Here is a 20,872-nt window from a genome sequence, read left to right as displayed (position 1 = left end):
CTCTGTTATAGTTCATGAGCGGAATTCTTTAGTGTGATTATATGTAGTATATATTTTTCGCTTTGGTGAAAATGTGCACGGCTGCAGTTTTCCTATATCATTTGCAGTTTATGATTATGGAATGTTTTTTTTTTAAACTGTTGACATAAGCTGTGTGTGCCTCTGATTTAACCAAATCAGGGGGATATTTCAATTTGGTAATAGTGAAACCTTAGTACTTAACCCAGAGGAAGTGGTTACACCCTAATAGATCATTCTTTTAGGAGGTTTAGCACTCCCTAGCCCTCTGCTGAGTTTAGTCAGGTGTGGATGAGCAGGGGATGAACTCCAACACTGAGACCATGGGAAACAGACTGAGCCGATGGATGTCTGACCCCTCAGCAGTGCTAAGCTGCCCTGTGCAGCTCTGCAGTTCTGGAGTGACACTTTAATCCATCTGCAGCTGGAGGAATGAGGGGAGGGGTCAGGGATCTCTCACTTTTTGGTCAGTCAGTGGCACTTTAATAGCTTCTGCTGTTAGAAAAACTGACCAGTTCAAGAAAGCATTGTTGGCTGGAACCTTCACCTGATACATGTGTCCATGCATATATGAGCCAAAGGCCCATTTTGGGCCGATCGGTGCCAACTGAAGGCATCAAACTTTATTGTTATTTTCTGATATATACATGTATGTGTCTAACACATAGAAGCATGATGGACATCTTAAACTCTTAGCTGAAGCTTAGTAGAGCACTTAATATACTTGTAGCCATACACCCAATTTACCTATTGGGCAGCAAAGTCCTAAGGAGGGTGGGAAATGTCCAAGCCCATGTTAGTTCACATCTTGAGGGTATGCTTTCAGAAAATATATGGTTTAGGTCAGGGCTATTCACTAGCAGCCAAGACCAGGCACACTAACATGGAACATGTCTCATGTCATGTTAGATCACATCCTGCTGTTTCTGCCGAATAGGATGCCCGATGAGTGCCCAAAAAGCGTTGCATTATGGCCGCCGAGTGGAGGGACTTGCCTAAAAGGACTTTGGCTTTCTTTTTGGGAATCCATGGCCTACTGTTTAGGGACTTGTGACCGAAGGGCGGCCGGTTCAATCCTGACTGGTAGGAAAATGTGGGTGGGGGGAGTGATTAAAATAGCCCTCCCACATCCACAGATGAGATGACCTTGAGCAAGGCACCTAACCCCCAACTGCTCCCCGGGCACCAGATTAAGGGCTGTCCACTGCTCCAGATGTGTAGGTGTACTCCTAGTGTGTGTGGTCTCCCAGATCTCTGCTCCAAGTGTGTGTGTGTGTGTGTGAATGTGTGCACACTACACCCAGATGGGTCAGTTTCACCTTCATGGCACAGACCATCATGTAATAGTGTACACTTTTTTACACCTAAATGCATAAAAACACATTCCTTTCAATGGAAAGTTTACTGAAGAGGGTGTAGAAATCTTCAGCTGTGAGTTTGGAAAGTCCATCACATTTTTGTGTCATGTGTAGGCATAGACAAACAAAATAAAACAGGTTTGGCGTGTTGCCCTCTCGTGGCACAGACTTCTACGCTGGCTCATAGACTATATGGAACTTTTAAAGAAAGCACTGAGGGATGTCTGAGGTACTTTATATTGCTTTCTTTTCAGTGTTACCAAGGCTTCATGTCAAAGGCTTGTCTATCACTGATAATTTAGAGATTCTGTAGTTTAAATGACATTGACAGTGACATTTCCCCCGCTAACAGTACTGTTGTTTATTCATACTTATGTTAATAGGAATTGTGCACCTCCTTAAAGGGAATAAATAGTGCTCTACAAATTCCTTTACTGGTCAAATGTGATATTGCTCAATTAGCAGATTATTACTGCAGGATACAAGCATTATGTTGTGATTAAAGCAAACCCTTAAAGCACACAGCACAGCATGAGCAGCTGATCCAATCACCAGTCGGAAATCTGTGTGCTTTTGTACGAAATCTCTCTTTATTGGTGACCGCAGAACCCGAAACCCCGCCCCCTGTGTCAGTGCAAAGTCCCCCCTCCCCGAGCCCGGTGTCCGTGGCACGGCCCAGAACGACGGTGGCCGCCGGGATCAGGACCCGGCCCGCAGGAATGCTCCTCTGGACCACGCCACCAGCACCAGGGCCTAATCTGGAACACAGAACAGAACACCACCAGGGATTAGAGGCAGAAGCAGTGCGCAGTGAAGTACCACAGTGGGTTAGGACCCACACACACACACACACACACTTGCACATTAACACCACACCACACCACACACAAACACACACTCGCACACAATCACACACACCACACACACACACACACACCAAATACACTCGCACACAAACACCACACCATACACACACGCAAACAAAACAAACAACACACAAACACCACACACACACCACATACACAAACTTTTAACCGCCCCCTCACCTCTATGGAATCAAAACATCGGCAATAATATTTTAAGATAATAAAGATATTCACGTGTAGAGTTTTGCAGCTGTATAAAACAATTTGTGCTTGTGCACGGAAACTTTGTACTTGTAGAAATATTTTGTGCATGTGCGAAAAAAAATTGTCACCGAGGATATGACTTGCACATGTGTAGAACCGTTTTGTAGCTGTGAAATGAATTTCTGTGTGAAAAAAAATAAAATTAGGCCTACCTGTGAAAAACATGTGTAACAAAAAATGTTCGTGTGCAACACTGGATGTACAAAGCTACAAAACTTTTTTACAGACACAAATTTTGGCAGTGTTTTGTCGGCCAATCAGCACATTGCATCGCCTACTGACTAGCCAATCAGCGCTGCGCACTGACTTGCTGGCCCTGAATCTGAACCTAGCTCAGACAGCCACAGAAACAAGCCTGACTGCAGAGCAGACAGAGAAATGGCTCAAGCACAAGTAAGTGTATTTGGAGTGGTTACCAAGGTCAATGTAAAACGCAGAACACAATCAGTGGGTTTTCACACCAGAGCTCTTTCCACCTGTTTCTCGTTATATCAAGGATATGGTCCGATTTGGTAGCTAGCTAGATTCAGGGCCAGCAAGTTGGTGCGCAGCGCTGATTGACATGTGCAAATCATATCCTTGAAGACAATTTTTTTCGCACATGCACAAAATATTTCTACAAGTACAAAGTTTCCGTGCACAAGCACAAATTGTTTTATACAGCTGCAAAACTCTATTACACATGTGAATATCTTTTTACGGGTACAAAATATTATTGGCGTTGTTTTGATTCCATACACCTCTCCTCGCCGCCCCTCACCTTCACACGTAGATGCCGACCCACAGTAACAGGAAGAGCACTCCAAAACCCATGAAGAGCGACGCCACCAGCGAGATCAGCAGCTCCTTGTACACGTCCCGGGTGTATTTGGTCGACGTCACCTCATAGCTGAAAGGGCTTGAGTTAGGTGTGAGTGTTTTCTTTTTTTGAGATCATGAGCTACAAAGATGGGCAGTGCAATGCAGAAGAGTGTCATTTCTATATGGGGTCTTATTCACTTCTAGACTCTTTGGCATGTTTCTCCTCATGTGTGGTCAGAATTCCCTTCACTCGGCCATTTCAAAACACTGGGAGGAATACAGGAGGTAAACTCCAGTTCAAATCGTATTACTATATTGCACAGTATGACAGCAAATGGTCTTCCAGACATTTTTCTACCCCCCCACCCCACCCCCACCTATTAACAAAAATTATCGGAAAAAAGCTTTGTGTTCTGCTGGTTTGACTGCAACACCTTCAGTGCAAACTTAAAGCATCAGGTACATTTTCTCGCTAAGAAAGGATACACAAAGAACCAGGCTGTGAAGAACATTCCGATGGCCAGCAGGACCACGGTCAGGTGGGGGAACACGGCCGGGTTTACCGGGCTCGTGTATCTCGTCATAGTCTCCAGCTCCTGCAATGCAAAGCAAGGGAGAGAGATACACTGTCGCGATAAGGATCAATACGTTCAGCAAAAGGCTTACAAATAGCATACAGCATGCAATTGGAGCTGTCATTAGCCAAAATAGCTAGTTTTCATTCAGACAGAGCGACTAGAAGTTGCGACTTCATTTGCACATGTTATGCATAATATAAAAGGTGTCATACCCTACGGATCACTGATTTAGATTATTGATGTTGCATTATGATAGCCTACCACACATCCTGGGGACGCAGTTAAATTCATGTGTCATATCATAGCCTATGTGATTGTCAATCAGCTGTGAGCTATGCTAGCTAACACCTATGGTTAACGTTACCATGTTAACGGTATATTAGTTACATTGGTTTCAGGTATGTACAGAAGATAAATCATATTGCATATGCATTTTAACGACAACTAGTCACTCTAAACTGAACGTGTTTAATTCGGCTGGCTAATCAGCAATTGCTAGAAAGTGTGCTTGCTAACGACAAGTAACGTTAGGCTAGTGTGCACCTGTACGTCGCAGAAATCTAAAGCTTAGGGTATTCGTAAGTGCTGAACGTAAACACCAGTTTGTTTCAGGCAGAAACAACAAATCTGCCCTATATACTTAATTAATAGCAAAACCCTTACCATTTTGTGTAGTGATGAGCTTCTGCCTGTGCCGCTCTAGAAAAGGCCACGTATGTCCGGAAGTCACACGCGTTTGTATAATGCATTATGGGAACTGAAGTCTGCGCATCGACATATCCGCCTATCTACAATATTGACGTCAGAGGAGGCCTGACAAAGGCATTGATCGCTTCCTGTTTACCAACAAACATCCTGATCTTCATATAACTTTGAGAGATGCGTTTGGGTTTGCATGCTTTATGGAGTGTGTCAGCCAAATGTAATGTAATGTATGGCTTTAAGTAAAGGAAACAAAAATGTGCATCAGCTACCCATAATGTAGGCTATCTGTTATGTTCTTCTTTTCTCTAGCCTATACTTCTTCATTACTGTATTTGTTATATGTATTGGATATGCTACATATTATGTTTGAGCTTTGCTGCAAGTGTTAATATTGAATTGAACAAGACATATCACTCCAACTGAACTGACTGCCATCCTTTAGTTAATAATGTAAAAAAAAAAATAGTTTTTTTTAATTAATAGGCTATTTGTCTCATGCTGCAACAACTTTCCATAATCACCTGTTTATTGTAGCCTATCATTAGATTTAAGATGGAAAACCACACATGCAGAGACACTATTCACCCGATATATTAAAGAAAAGCTTATGGACACACTTCTCCCCTCATACAATAAAGTAGAAAAACAAATGAATCACAAAAAGATAGTTCAGAATTAACATTTAATTCACTCATCATTCTTGAAAGTATTCATTACGATGTAAGTACATGCTGTCTGAAATATGACAAATATGACAAAGAGAAAAGAAGATGAGGCAAGTGCTCTCAGATAAAATGATAATCATGCCTTATAATACAGCTAGCAGGTGGTGCAGAATAAATCGAAACCACTTTAAGGTCACCTTCAGGTCAACAAGGACAGAAACAAATATGAAAGAATGTACAAAGTTGTATTAGGAGTGATTATTTTATCAGTGACGTATTTAGTTTCAAAGTGTTGGCCAAATTTCACACACTGTGCCAGAAAAGTTAATACCTTCCAAAAAAACAAAAACAAAAACACACACAATGTGATATTGTGTATCTTTTTACAATTCATTCTGAGATTCCACTTACAGTATACGCTTGGTTAAGCTAAGGGAGAGAATGGGATGTTTTTTTTTATCAAATCATGATATTTCATACTCACATTTGAGACATATTGAGACAAGAAAACAGATGTTAACGGTGATGTCACAATAGCAATAACAGACAACTGTAAATGCAAAACACAAAATCATTGATTATTGCAAAAAATAAGTGATGAAATAAAAAAAGAATATATTTCTTTCCAGAATGAAAACCAGTTAAAGAGCAAAGGTATGTCATATACATATATATATATATAGTGCATAGACTAGAAGTGCTTTACTGATTTCATAATACCAGCTTAGAGTTTAAATACGTCCTTGTATCGTGGCACTAAATATGAGACTCTTCTTCACCTCAGCTAATTATTCACCTGGGATTCAGGACATCCTAACATCTGCACTGACGATGTGCTAAAATGTGGAGAATCTGAATGGTCTACTACACCTTCAACACTCTCAACTTCAGACTTTTAGTAACCTCAGGGCATTACTGATCAATTCACAAACTCACAATGAATTTATCTCACTTACACAAGTGAAGTAAAATCACAAGCTGCACATTACTTGAAGATACATATTAACCATGGGATCCAACTCCAATCGGGAGCTGGTTCTTCACTAACATATTTTAACCAGAAACTCATAACCAAATGTGCTCCTCTGTCATTTTCATTTTGAGAGTGCTCTCTAACTGACATGTGTGGATGCTTATGAGACAGGGTCAGGTGAAAGCACACCACAGAAGAGCAGTCCTGGCCAATGAAAGGAAGAGAGAACCAGTGTAAGCGTACTGTGGAAACAACGCTCCAAAAACAGTCCATGTTTCCACCGGCATGTCAAACCACACCAGGGGGAGTGAGTGTCAGCTTGAGGATCCGTGTCAGTACGTTATGGTCAGTTAGGCTTTTCGGAATCTTTCCGAAGCTACAACTTTGCATCCATAAGAAGGACAAGGTCCCCATTCAACTGCACATGCAGACTTGGACTGAGTCCACAAGGTCCCCATCCAACAGCTCATGCCTGTTGACTGAGTCCACAACAGTGTCCATGTGCTACAAGTCTCCACAAGCATGAACAGTCCTTCATGTATCCGAGACCACGGCTGCCACAGAGTACCATACATCACATGATTTCATACAGGCAGTCAATTCTAGAGTGATTTAAAAATACATTGATCAGTGAGGTTGTACTTAAACAAAAAAGGTAACTTTACAACACATAGGGAAAAAATAGATTGGGCACAGTTAAAATCACAAAAAAAGGTTACAGTTTTAAGACAACAGGGCCATCTAAGGACACCCCAAGTGTACTCTTCCCATTGTGTTTCTCCAGTGTTCTATAACATCGGTGTCAATTCAGTGTTATCAATCCAATGTTAAGAAATTGAACATTGTAACATCAGTGATAACTCCAGTGTTCTTATGAGATGTAACTTTGTAACATCAGTGGAAACTCCAATGTTCTAATGAAATGTAACATTGTAACATCAGTGATAACTCCAGTGTTCTTATGAGATGTAACTTTTGTAACATCAGTGGAAACTCCAATGTTCTAATGAAATGGAACATTGTAACATCAGTGATAACTCCAGTGTTCTTATGAGATGTAACTTTGTAACATCAGTGATAACTCTACAGCTCTTATGAGAATGTAACATGGGTGTTAATTCAGTGTTGTTAATCCAGTGTTGTTAAGAAATGGAACATTGCAACATCAGTGATAACACCAGTGTTCTTATGAGATGTAACTTTTTAACATCAGTGGAAAGTCCATTGTTCTTATGAAATGTAACATTGCAACATCAGTGGAAACTCCAATGTTCTTATGAGATGCAACCCTGTAACATCTGTGGTAACACCAATGTTCTTATAAAATGTAACATTCTAACAATGAAAATGGAAGGCATTACATTTATAATCAGTGGTGAATTCAGTGTTCATATTTTATGACTAAGAAGCAACTCTACTTCTGAAGTTCAGAAGACAATGATTAACCACTTCTGATGAGATTAACCATATGTTCCAGTGTTTTAGATATTCCAGTTTCTAAAATAGCCAGTGATGCTTTTAGATATACAACCCCAAATCAGAAAAAAGTTGAGACGTTGTGTAAAATGCAAATAAAAACAGAATGTGATGATATACAAGTCTCGTAAACCCATATTTACCAGCAAAAAGGACATAGACAACATATCAAATGTTGAAAATGAAAATTGTCATGGAAAATATATGTTCATTTTGAATTTGATGCCAGCAACATGTTTCAAAAAAGTTGGGACAGGGAATGTTTACCACTGTGCACCTCTTCATTTAACATAATTCTGTAAATGTTTAGGAACTGAGGAGACCAGTTGCTAGAGTTTTGAGAATGAAATGTCATCCCATTACTCCCCGATAAAGGATTTCAGTTGCTCAACAGTATGGGTATTCTTAGTCATGTTTTTAATTCCATTATGCACCTAATTTGACAAATCTGGACTACAGACATGCCATTTTAGCACCTGGACTCTTCCTCTATGGAGAAATACTGTTTAAATATGTGCAGAATTAATTTTGTCATTGTTTTCCTGAAATATTCAAGGTCTTCCCTGAAAATGTAATTGCCTGGGTGGCAGTAAATGTTGCTCAAAACCTACATCATTCAGAATTGATTGTGCTTTGCCAAATGTACAAGATGCCCATGCTGTAGGCACTAATGCTCCTCCACACCGTCATAGATGTTGGGTTTTGAACTGAGCACTAAAATAAGTTGGATAGGTTGGATACTTGGATAGGAAGCATTCAAATGACATTGTTTCATCATTTGTGCACACACGTTTACACAGAGTGATGAATACCCCTACATCTTAGAGACACTACCTCTCTGGGATGCTCTTTTTCATATCGTGTTGCCAGTTACCCTAATTAGTTGTGAAACATTCCTCCTTTTATTTTCTTTATCATTACACAACTTTTCCAGCAATTTGTTACCCCCATCCCAACTTTTTTTGAAACATGTTGCTGGTATCAAATTCAAAATTAACATATATTTTCCATGAAAGAGTCAAATTTGTAATTTTCAACATTTGATATGTTGTCTGTGTCCTTTTTGCAACTAAATATGAGTTTAAGAGATTTGCAGATTATTAAATTCTGTTTTTATTCACATTTTACACAACGTCCCAACTTTTTCTGTTTTTCTGTCCCCCAACTTTTGGGGTTTTCTAACAAATCCAGTGATTATTATCTTTTGAGATGATATGGCACCGTGACACCATCGTTTTGCTGTTGAATACAGTTGTAAAGACTACTCAACACATATAAAAACAACAGTTATGGCTTTCTAATAGTTGCCTATTATAATAGTATTTAAACCCCCTGGTATCATATAAAAATAAAGAAAACCTTCTGCAATGTGTCATGAAATAATTGTTAAACTTGCGCTTCTGGTGAACGCATTAACTGCATTACCAGCCATTGTGTATAAAAGCAAACACCATGTGAAAGAGCAACAACATCAGAGAGAGACAGAGAGAGTGTTCATTATCTCTGCCAGTGCCATTTAAAGATAGTCTTTGCTCAACATCTTCCAGGAAATACACCCTTGGGCTGTAGAAACCCATTCTCTGAGCCAAATCATCTGTCTTCTCCATGGCAATGAACAGTGTGTCAAGGTGGTGTTGGAAAAGGTTCCAGTGTACATGGAGATCAAGCCCCATGAATCCTGTTTAACTTTTGGGGCGAGGGGGAATTACTTAGACATAAACAGTTAGCAAAGGTCATCAAAAGTGTAAATATGTGTGTGTGTGCGCGCGCGTGCGCGCGCGTGTGTGTGTGTGTGTGTGTGTGTGTGTGTGTGTGTGTGTGTGTGTGTGTGTGAGACAATGATGTCCGTGACGTCTGCGCACAAGGCAGTGGGTGTGCATGTGAGTGTGTGTCGTGTGGAGAGTCCGTTTGAGGGTGATAATGGGGTTGTTGTTGGGAGGCCCCAGAGGTGAGTGAGCGGAGAGATTTATCAGCCTGGGTGTGTTCTACTATTGTGTTTACGTTCGGATTCCACAGCAGAGTCTTGCTGCAGTCCATCTGTCTGACGGACACAGAGCCTCCATCAACACACACACACACACACACACACACACACTTCAGCTGTAAACTCTGACTGCACACACACACTTACACCCACACCCACTGGTACCTGTTTATATTCACGGGTTGGCAAGTTCTCTCAAGTCCACACACAGTTTTTGTGTGTGTATGTGTGTGTGTGTGTGTGGGGGGGGGGGGGGCAAATTGTATTTCTTCTGCCTCGAGATGGTGGCGTGGAACTAATCAGAGGATGAAACCATCTCAAAACAAAAAAACATCATGATGAAAAGACAAACAAAAAAAAACATGAATGAAAAGAGAGAGAGAGAGAGGGGGATGAGAGATGAGAAAGAGGGAGAAAGAGACAAATATAGAGACAGAGTGAAAGGTGTTAAATAAAGAACTATACAGACACACCGACATCCATCTCAGGCACAGCTGCTCTGAATGAGGAAGTAGTAATCAGAGAACGGTGAGGAGACCTCATCTTCCTCACCCTGATTTTCCTCTTCCTCAACGCCGCAGCTCACCACACCCTGCACACACACAGACAGTGTTGGGAGTAATGCATTAAAAAAGTAATGTAATTACAGTAATGCATTGCTTTTTGCTGTAATGCAGTAATGTAAGGCATTACCAATACAATTTCAGTAATATTTTACTCGGTACAATTCTCAGTAACTGAAGTTACTTTTCTTTTTAATCCAAAATTGAGAAATGCTCAATTGGCACCAGAGAAGATTATTCCATTCATGCAACAGATCTAACATGGTTAGGCTATACTTCTCATTTCAAGCAGTGAGAATAACTAAAATGTTGCTTTTACAGACAAAGATCGTAGCCATTATTATGACCGCCGCTAGCGAAGCTAGCGAAGCGGTCATATAGGGATTGTCAAAGTTTTTTTTTTTTTTTTTTTTTTTTTTTCCCGTCATCTACTTCCTGAAATTTTGGTCAACGATACCCGGGGCACCGAAACACCAGGGCACATGAAATTTGGTGGGTATGTAGCCCCACTAGACTTTTACGGAAAAATTTCGTTTGGTCCCCGGGGGCCACTCCCCCTCCGCGCTGGGCCCCCCGAAACCCAAAAAATGCAGTTTTTCCTCAATAACTACCTGAACCGTGGCACCGAGGATGAAGAAATTTTTATGGTATGTTGGTCTCAAGGGCCCACATCAACTTAGCCCATAATCACTCATTTGTGATTTGCACCCCCCCGGTAAAAAATGAAAATGCAATATCATTCTGCTTTAATCGCCCCTCTCTTCAGTAAAGACGTTCAGAACTGCACCAAATTTTATGTGTATGATTAACCTGACATTCTCTGGGGGTATGCCAAGTTTCGTAGAATTTCATCCATGGGGGGGGTCTAAAAAATTAAGTTATGTGTACATTTAGTGACTCTACACTCATTGGCCTGTAGATGGTGGTGCACACATATACACATGCACACACACACACAGGCACCCACATACTATCGGTATTAGAACGGCCGATACATAATTACAAATTCAGTAGGATTAAAAGAAAGCCAAAATAAATATTCATCATCATCATCATGGCTGCATTTCCAGTATTGGCGATAAGTAGTCGTTTGTCCACTAGATGGCGCATCGTTGCAGTGAGACGTAATTTTGTTGGAAGTTAATCTTAAATGGGTTGGAAAGACACTATGCTTCCTACAAGGACAAGACTGTAGGCTACAGTAGTTTACCGCAGAGAACGTCTAAGGGTAGGATGATTTCTGCATGACATGTAATTCCCATTTCCTCTTGAAGCCGAAATAAATCTGAGAATGTTTATCGGACATGCTTGTTTTTTACTGCAGGTAGGCTACGTTAATCCTATCAATAGCAGAACGTAGGTAAAATAATGTTACCGTTAGCATGGTTGAGTGATGGAGGCCAATTTGATTATTGATGTATTTGTAGAAAACCATAAATGCGTTTATAAGCTACCAAGCAAATCGATAACAGCACTAATTGTATCTTTCGACTGTCATCTCATTTGCTTATGACCATAACCTAGGCTACTAACAGGAGCTAAGTGAGTTAGCCACAACACGTTCGCTACGTGATGGTTTTTTAATGGAAAATATATAGGCTACCTGAAAGATAACCTGTCTGATCCCGTGATGATCTACAATCTCCATTTAAACCAGATGTTTTAGAGCGCACGTTGAGATGTATTCAGGGCAGGGCTGTACCTACACATATTTGTTGCACGTGCTACAAAAATCATTCTTTGCGATGAATGATTTAGTACCAACGTTACAAGGGTCAGATACAGTTTTGCCTATGGCTATTCCGTGAGACTGAGGCGCTTTTTGTTTGTTCGAAGTGCGTGTTTAGGGTGTGAGAGGGGAGTCGATGTGCTTTGATTCCAGCTTGGTAGTTGTAGTCTATGCGATTAAAAAACACGTGTGTGTGAAGTATCCAAACAATGATAACGCTTTCATTATGGCTGCTTTAGCCACAGACCTTGAGCTACTGTACAGTGGGTTGGGTTCCGTTTAGAAGTGTCCACTTCATTCGCCCTTTCCGTGATTCACAGCTACGTGAAATGTATTACTACTGATATGCAAAACTATTAACTTTTTCGCCAAGAGGTGGCAGCTTGATACTGTAAGGTGTAAGCCATTGGTTCCAACGGAGATTTTATTTGGGTCGCCAGCATAGCCTAGCGACAATTTGTGTTGTGTAATAGGCCTAGCATAGGGCCTACCTTATATAGCTTATAGTTTGTTAACAGTCACGGTTTTGTCATAACTCCCTCTATGCATTTTTGCATTTAGAATAGCTCTAAAACCGGGGGGCGAACACGTCGCAGGGGGGGCGCCAGTGCGTGGATATCTCAATCGCAAAATTAAACAATATTTCTATCGGGCGCCTACCATGGACTAGGCTGGGTGAAAATCAAAAGATTGCGTCAAAAGATTGAGCTTAACCATTGACCTCATGGTTGCAAAATGCAAGGGAACATGAATCAGCATATTATTTGCACAAACAATAACGGAGAGTAGCTCTTCAACTTTGCCCGTTAAAATGTGTATGAACAGTCTCGCAACGCATTTCATGAAGGCCCTTTGGACATGTCAGTTATTTGCACCACTGGGAAAAACGGCATTTTGTTTTAGACTACTGGTATTTCATTTGTGCATTGACAATAAAGCTGAATATCATTTGAACTAGATGACTAAACTTATGCATATGTAGAAGAAGAAACATTCACAAAAATCCATGACATGACCTCTCTTCTTGATAGCTGTTGAAAACTGCATGGAACTGACAGGGATTGTTTTGTTTAATAATAAATAAATAAATACATTATGCTGCTACCTTCTGCTTTTCCCAAATACAATGTAGCCTACAGGTGTACCTTTCATCAGTCCAGTTGCAATGGATGGACTGTGATGAACTGCCCTACTTGTGATTGTTTAGAGATTTTAAAGGTTTTATAACAATGTTACAGATTTTTTGGCCCAGAAACAAATCTATTCACCTTTGCAGCGCCAGTAGGCTACTTTGTGTGCGGAATGTGTGCAAACACACATTTCAAACAAGCATACACAAAAGTTTCAAGAGTAAGGAATGGAGTAGAAGATGGAGACAAATTCATTAATATGATTTATTTTCGCGGAATGGATGTGCAGGACTGAGCGGCGGTCATATTTTGTACCGCTACGCGGTACATCTAGTTCTCAAACTATTTGCATTAAGTCTACACCACTGTAAGTGGAAGGAAAGGCAACCAGCAATGATGAGAACCATTTAAAGTCAACATACAATTTCACTATGGCTATATTTTACTATATTAAGTTGTGAGTGACCTTTGGCCTTTGGGGCCTACATTGTCCCATGAGCCATAACTGCAACCATTATATTGTTCTTTTGTTAGCCTTAAGCCTAGCTCAGTCATTATGCCATACCACATCACCTCCTGCCGTGTAATGAGCTGCACTGAACACATGAAGATCTATTGAGAACACCAAATCCATATTTCCTGTTATTTTGGTGAAAGTAATGTAAGCGTAGTAGCCTAGAAATCTAGACGCACCCTAGCGGCAGCAAATTAATTTGCTCAGCCTGTACGTCTAGTATCAAACCATAGGAATTTCGATTGGCTGACGCCGTGGACCTCATCCAATCACAACGCTCTATTTTGTTAGAGAGTCTTAAGGTGGGCTTAGGATAACGACAGTCCTACGACGGTGAACAACAAGGAAGGTGGCTATGACGAACGAAGAGCAGTTGTTTGAATCAGCGTTGGCGTCAACTTTGGAGGAGTAGGACTTGTGCTTTTCTTTGAAAGTAGAGCAACACAATGCACTTAAGTCATTCCTTTCGAAGAAGGATGTATTTGCCGTTTTGCCGACCGGATACGGATATGGTCGTAGCGCTGGCCTATTGCATGCCTAGGCAGTTGGAAAGACAATTCTCTGCCCGCCCCTTGGATTAAGCAGGTGAATGATTCGATTCCAGACTATACATTTCAATGATATAGGATGGCCCGCCAGGCTATAAGCGTAGTGTAATGCCTTACAATTCAAAGACAGTAATATTGTAATGTAACAAATTACTTTGAGATGACGGTAACAAGTAATAAATAATGCATTACGCTTTTGAAGTAACTTGCCCAACACTGCACACAGAGGTGTCATTGGTTAGAGTTCAAAGGTCACTTCAGTGTGATCATCACTGTATGCTATTGACTAATGAATCACTAATGTTAATTTAAAAAGCTTGTTGTGTCTTAGCTCAGGCCTGAGAGAGGAAACAGAATCTGAGGCAATAATTTACATGGCAGGGATTTCTAGGGATTTCATATGTTGTCTTCCAAAGTATCAAATAAAGTCTGTCAATAAGTCTGTCTGTAGATGAACAAAGCACAGAAGTGACATTACCAAACATAGCTTAGAACACCTTTAAATCTCCGGCATTGTTTTTAAAAACGAGGCATCACGGCACGTCATGCGTCATTGCATTGCTCTGATAGCATCACATTCTATACAGTTGGCTAACATACAGCTAAAACACTTTATCAACACAACTGTACATCTGACACACTGATAAATGCCACCTGATGAACATTTGGCAGTGTTGTGCTGTAAAATCATATATCCCTAAATATATACAATATCCCTATATTCCCAATATATAATAACCTATCCTATCCTAAAAATATATCATTATATTTCCACAGTCCCCCACTATGAGGTTACTCACCGATGAAGACACGCGGAAGTGGTAGGTGACGTCTTGGAATGAGAGCACAGGAACTGACCACAGGTGATCAGTGCCCTGGATTAAAAAGGACAGAGAGGGAAAAAAAACAAGTGTGTGTGTGGGGGGGGGGGGGGGGGGGGTGAAAGAGAAACAAATAAAAAAAGAGAAAACACTTCATTAGTATTTAAGCACAATGGGCCTCATTCACCAACCGTTTTTACAACGAAATTTGTTCTTAAAATCCACTTACGCAATTTCTACAAAGGTTATGGTATTCACCAATGTACAGAAGAACAGAATCTACAAACACTCAAGAGCACTCTTACGCACATTTGAGAACTGACTTGTTTGTGCAAAATAAATGGTTATTGCATTTTCATCATATCTGCAGGTTTAAAATATAATAGAATTTAAATGACAACTATATATTTTATAATTGATGATATTTTTGAATAAAAATATTATAGTTATTGTTTTTAGTAAAATAAAATAAAATTGCTCATGTGTGGTGTATAATATACTGTAGAAATGAAAGCTGGTGCCTCAGCCTCATTTTGTGTGCACACGGTCCTGCAGTATCATGCCCTTTTATGGGTATTGACAGGGCATTTCCCTATGCTAATTAAGAATTGGCACACCCTGTCAACTTAAGAAGGAATGTGATTGAGCATGATAAGAACCAATGATTCTGAGGTTAAGAACACCTTTGTGAATCTGCTTAGGAGTTTTCATAGGACCTTCTTAAGAACACAGTTAAGAATTTTTTTAGGAGATACTGTAAGAAGGTATCTTATCAATATCTGTTAGAAGATATTGGTGAATGAGGCCCAATGCATTTAATGGTGTAACAGATTAAACAGAATTGTTGTTATGTGTGTTTGCGTTTACCTTTGTTATGGCTTCCTGTTTGGCAGGGACACTTGTCCCTGTATGATCTGGACACAGCCGACCCAGAGTCACGCCACACTGCTGAACACACACACTCTCCTCAGAGCTGATGGGAGAAGGACAGACAGTATCAGAACAGTGTGTGTGTGTGTGTGTGTGTGTGTGTGTGTGTGTGTGTGTGTGTGTGTGTGTGTGTGTGTGTGTGTGTGTGTGTGTGTGTGTGTTTGTACTTACATCATGTGTAAGGTAATATGTGACATAGATGAGGAGACATTTCTCTGTAAGGGCACAGTGAAGCTGTAATGCCCAGCCCTGGGATAGACAGAGAAACCAATAAGAAGAGACACATTATAACACACACACACACACACACACACACACACACACACACACACACACACACACACACACACAGACACACACACTCACACACACACCATCATCGGTGGTCACTCGAGAATGACTGTCCTCTTTGTAAGCATACACACATAAACACACACACACACACACAAACACACACACACACACACACACACACACACACACACACACACACACACACCTGCAGTCCTCTGGTACAGTGCAGGTCTTAGTTGTTATTTCTTGATCTGTCTCCAGGATGTAGAGCACACTGATGGAGGGAGAAGTGCCTTGACCTGAAACACACACAGACACACACACACACACACACACACACACACACACACAGACACACACACATACACTTCACTTTACATATCCAACCCCGATATCTGACTCTACACAGTAATACGGATTAGAGACGCTGTGCTGTTACATCATTGTGACGTTCCTGCTCGGTCCGTCTGTTTGCTGCTGGTTGTCTCCGTCATTACAGGTATTGGCGGCGTGGGCGTGGCCAGCGCACCTGTCGGCGCTAACTGGCCTGTGCACGGGTGTTCCCCTGCTGCAGTAGCTGCGGTGCTGCTGTTTTTTGGGCCTTCGTGGGCTTTGTTGGACGGCCTAGTTTTTCCTTTGTCTGTTTTTGCATCCACGCATTTCACTGCTCAGTCCATATCACACTCATGCACTTCGCTGGCACACTGACTCCTTCATATACTGACTTGGACATCTTTGTTCGTTTTTGATTAAGTTTTTTGTAAAATAAAATAAGTAAAGGTGGACCTCCTTTGTTCTGGTTATGGCCTTTGAGCCAGGCCGTAACAATCATGCATACACGGTAATATTCATTCATTAACAGTGCCTGAGACAGAAATAGTTTAATTCATGTCAAAAAGACTGTGCTATTTAGCTGTACTTAAAGGTGATCTAAGCGATGTTATGCGGTTTCTAAGCTAAAACATTCTTTGTCACATACAGCAAACATCACCTCACCATCCACTAGCTGCCTGTGCCCTGAATACACTGTTAAAAAAACGCGGGCTCTGTGGACAGCCCAGGCTCCAAAAAACGGCAACAAAAACATCCAGGAAACCACGAAACATAACAAACTGTTTCAGCCAATCACCGACAAGATGCGCCTTTAGGATAGTTTCAATTGCACGGGAGGGAGGGGAAGAGAGTAGCGAGCTAGTTTTGTTTGAATGTCAACAGAAGTGACGTTACCCAACATCGCTTAACATCGCATGTATGTGTTTGAGTTGACTCAAGATACTAATAGCTACATGTGGTCTCTGTATATTTGTGTGCATATGTGTGTGTGTGTGGGTGTCTGTGTGAAATGCATGTCTCACCCTCTGACTGTGTGTGCGTGTGTGTGTGTGTGTGTGTGTGTGTGTGTGCCTGTAAAAACTTTATCTCACCCTATGCGTGTGTGTATGTGTTTGTGTGTTTCACTGTAGGTGTCTGTGTGTGCATAATGTGAACCCCCTGTCTCACCCTCTGATTGTGTGCGTGTGTGCATATGTGTCTGTGTGTGTATGCATATGTGTCTGTGTGTGTGTGCATGTGTGTGTATGTGTGTGTGCGTGCGTGTGTGCATATGTGTCTGTGTGTGTGTGTGTGCATAATGTGTCTGTGTGCATATGTGAACCCCCTGTCTCACCTAGTGTGTGTGCACTGCGTTGCCTGCGTGGCGGTGGAGGCTGCCCCCCAGGCAGGCGGTTGCCGCCCCCCCCAGCGCTGACGTCTGGAGTGGGGGGCCGTTTGGCCTTGCTGAGGAAGAGGGGGGCAGACGTGTGGCTCAAGCGGTTCCTGCTGCGGCCATCCTTGTCCATGGGCCGGGACTTGGCCTTCTTATTGATGCTGGGCTGCATGGGGGACGGGCTGCTGGTGTCTGGGGGAGCAGGACACACACACACATACACATGCAGGCAGGCACACACACAGACACGCACACATACACACACACATACACATGCAGGCAGGCACACACACACACACACACACACACACGCACACACACACACACATACACATGCAGGCAGGCACACACACACACACACATGCACATGCAGGCAGGCACGCACACACACACACACGCAAACACACACACACATACACATGCAGGCAGGCACACACACACACACACACATACACATGCACATGCAGGCAGGCACGCACACACACACACGCAAACACACACACACATACACATGCAGGCAGGCACACACACACACACACATACACATGCAGGCAGGCACGCACACACACACACACACACACACACACACACACACACACACATACACATGCAGGCAGGCACGCACACACACACGCACGCACACACACACACATACACATGCAGGCAGGCACGCACACACACACAGGCACGCACATATGCAAACACACACACACACATACACATGCAGGCAGGCACACACACACACACACATGCACATGCAGGCAGGCACGCACACACACACACACGCAAACACACACACACATACACATGCAGGCAGGCACACACACACACACACACATACACATGCACATGCAGGCAGGCACGCACACACACACACGCAAACACACACACACATACACATGCAGGCAGGCACACACACACACACACATACACATGCAGGCAGGCACGCACACACACACACACACACACACACACACACACACACACACACATACACATGCAGGCAGGCACGCACACACACACGCACGCACACACACACACACACACACATACACATGCAGGCAGGCACGCACACACACACAGGCACGCACATATGCAAACACACACACACACATACACATGCAGGCAGGCACACACACACACACATACACATGCAGGCAGGCACACACACACACATACACATGCAGGCAGACACGCACACACACACATACAGGCACGCACATATGCACACACACACGCACACACACACACACATACAAATGCAGGCAGGCACGCACACACACACATACAGGCACGCACATATGCAAACACACACACACACGCACACACACACACACACACACACACGTGCAGGCACGCACACACACACACACACACACACACACACACAGACACATGCAGAAACACACACACAGGCGCATACACACATAGAAAACAACACACACATTTACTACAGATTGCCACACTTTCTGGATGTGCATCAGAAGTGTTTTATGGAGGTCCAATGGACCTGATTAGCCGCAAATGATCAACATGAATGCATGAATGAATCCTTAATTAACTGAGCAGATATGTATGCCATTTTAGTTGTGTTCTCTCATATTGGCATTACCATAGTTCATATTGTTTATAGATATCACAGAACCACCAACAAACCTGTGGTGGATTGGTTGGTGCTTGGTGACAAGCTTGTTGCTGATTGGTTGGTCATTGCAGTTGTTGGAGGACAGCAAGCCACATGATTGGGCAGTGAAGTGGGTGGAGATGTACCTGTGAGATAAGCCAATAGCAGCACACTGGTCAATTTTATCTGCAGGTACAATATGTTTTATTTGGAGTTTTTTTACAAAGAAAATGTGTTTTTGATTACTGTACACTTTACATTTCCTTAATTTATTGGACTCTGCTCTATTGAATCACTGCCATTCTGTATCAATAAAATCTAAATAAATAAATTAATATACAATTTTATATTTTATAAAAATATATACTTTATAATATAAAGATTTGCTGACAGCTAAACATTCTGTGAAAGGGCAGCTTTATTGAAAAATAGGGAGTTTTGTGATTGGCTGACCTGGTCCTCCGGAGGGGTAGGCTCTGGGTGAGTAGACGTCATTACGAGCAGAACCGCGAGCTGAACTAGACCTGAGAGACAGAGAGAGAGAGAGAGAGAGAGAGAGAGAGAGATGGAGATAGAATTGAGAGCTTACCACTTGCTATTAACATTGCAAGTTAGGTAGAAAAAACAAGCAAATAAGTAAATATGCCAAGATCCAGTGAAATAACCGCCATTGAAATGGAAAAGCAAAACATGAGATATTAAAGCGGTGTGACGTGTAATGCTATTTATTTCACTGCTGGTCATGTCGAGTACAGAGTGTTGAGCTGCAGTTTATCAGTGAGCACGGCCACAGCACTCCCGTGGGTTAGCTGTTAGTGGGGGGTTATCAGGGCTTTGACCTCCACTGATAATACTGAGTAAAGATGAGCTGATGGAGTAATGACCGGATGGACGTGACCTTAAAGCACTCCTCTGATACACAACATGACCCAAAACACAAACACACACACACACATACACACACACACATACAGAGGAAAAGACGTGGGTGGGATGGTGAGTGTGTGTGTGTGTGGGTGAGATGGTGAGACTGGTGGGAAAAAGGGAAGAGGTGGGAGATGATGTCAACCCAGACAGATGAAGGGAGAGAGGGGAGCGGAACTCAGTCTAGAGGAGTCCAAAACAAAGAGAGAGAGAGAAAGAAAGAGAGAGAGAGAGAGAGAGAGAGAGAGAGAGAGAGAAAGAAAGAGAGAGAGAAAGAAGAGGAAAGAGCAGACAGAAAGAGAAAGAGAGAGAGAGATGGAGAAAGTTAGAGTGATGGTGAAAGAAAGAAGAAAGAGAGAGATGGAGAAAGAGAGAGAGTACACTACCATGGACAGACAGAAG

The 20,872-nt window shown here is 42.1% G+C and overlaps 2 protein-coding genes and 1 long non-coding RNA gene across 4 annotated transcripts in view; all 3 read right to left on the bottom strand.

Annotated features, from left to right (window-relative positions):
• Positions 1 to 1,944: 1,944 nt before the first annotated feature.
• On the bottom strand, positions 1,945 to 4,624 carry tmem258 (transmembrane protein 258). The gene is made up of 4 exons (XM_076301479.1): positions 4,549 to 4,624; positions 3,794 to 3,903; positions 3,267 to 3,395; positions 1,945 to 2,134 (listed from the first exon to the last, which is right to left on the bottom strand). Exons 1-3 carry the CDS (start codon positions 4,549 to 4,551, stop codon positions 3,269 to 3,271), a joined length of 240 nt encoding a protein of 79 aa, XP_076157594.1. The 5' UTR covers positions 4,552 to 4,624; the 3' UTR covers positions 1,945 to 2,134; positions 3,267 to 3,268.
• Positions 4,625 to 5,255: 631 nt separating this feature from the next.
• Positions 5,256 to 7,836, bottom strand: LOC143104923 (uncharacterized). The gene is made up of 2 exons (XR_012983134.1): positions 7,202 to 7,836; positions 5,256 to 7,112 (listed from the first exon to the last, which is right to left on the bottom strand). It is a non-coding gene; the product is annotated as an uncharacterized LOC143104923 (long non-coding RNA).
• A 2,105-nt stretch (positions 7,837 to 9,941) lies between these two features.
• Positions 9,942 to 20,872, bottom strand: part of myrf (myelin regulatory factor) — a 46,094-nt gene continuing 35,163 nt past the window's right edge. For both annotated transcript variants that reach the window (XM_076301460.1, XM_076301468.1), the window contains exons 19-26: positions 20,000 to 20,070; positions 19,579 to 19,692; positions 17,884 to 18,114; positions 16,423 to 16,516; positions 16,095 to 16,172; positions 15,861 to 15,966; positions 14,973 to 15,047; positions 9,942 to 10,280 (exon numbers count right to left, since the gene is read on the bottom strand). In XM_076301460.1, coding sequence (XP_076157575.1) covers positions 10,173 to 10,280; positions 14,973 to 15,047; positions 15,861 to 15,966; positions 16,095 to 16,172; positions 16,423 to 16,516; positions 17,884 to 18,114; positions 19,579 to 19,692; positions 20,000 to 20,070 — 877 coding nt within the window. In that variant the 3' untranslated portion in view covers positions 9,942 to 10,172. The remainder of the gene's footprint in view (positions 10,281 to 14,972; positions 15,048 to 15,860; positions 15,967 to 16,094; positions 16,173 to 16,422; positions 16,517 to 17,883; positions 18,115 to 19,578; positions 19,693 to 19,999; positions 20,071 to 20,872) is intronic.

Source organism: Alosa pseudoharengus, unplaced genomic scaffold (assembly GCF_046254945.1).
Source record: "Alosa pseudoharengus isolate Yale_2024_CS ecotype anadromous, Long Island Sound unplaced genomic scaffold, YU_APseudo_1.1 YU_APseudo_1.1_scf_10, whole genome shotgun sequence".
Lineage (NCBI taxonomy): Eukaryota > Metazoa > Chordata > Actinopteri > Clupeiformes > Clupeidae > Alosa > Alosa pseudoharengus.
Note: the sequence above shows the minus strand (reverse complement) of the source record. Positions and strands in the feature narration are given on the sequence as shown.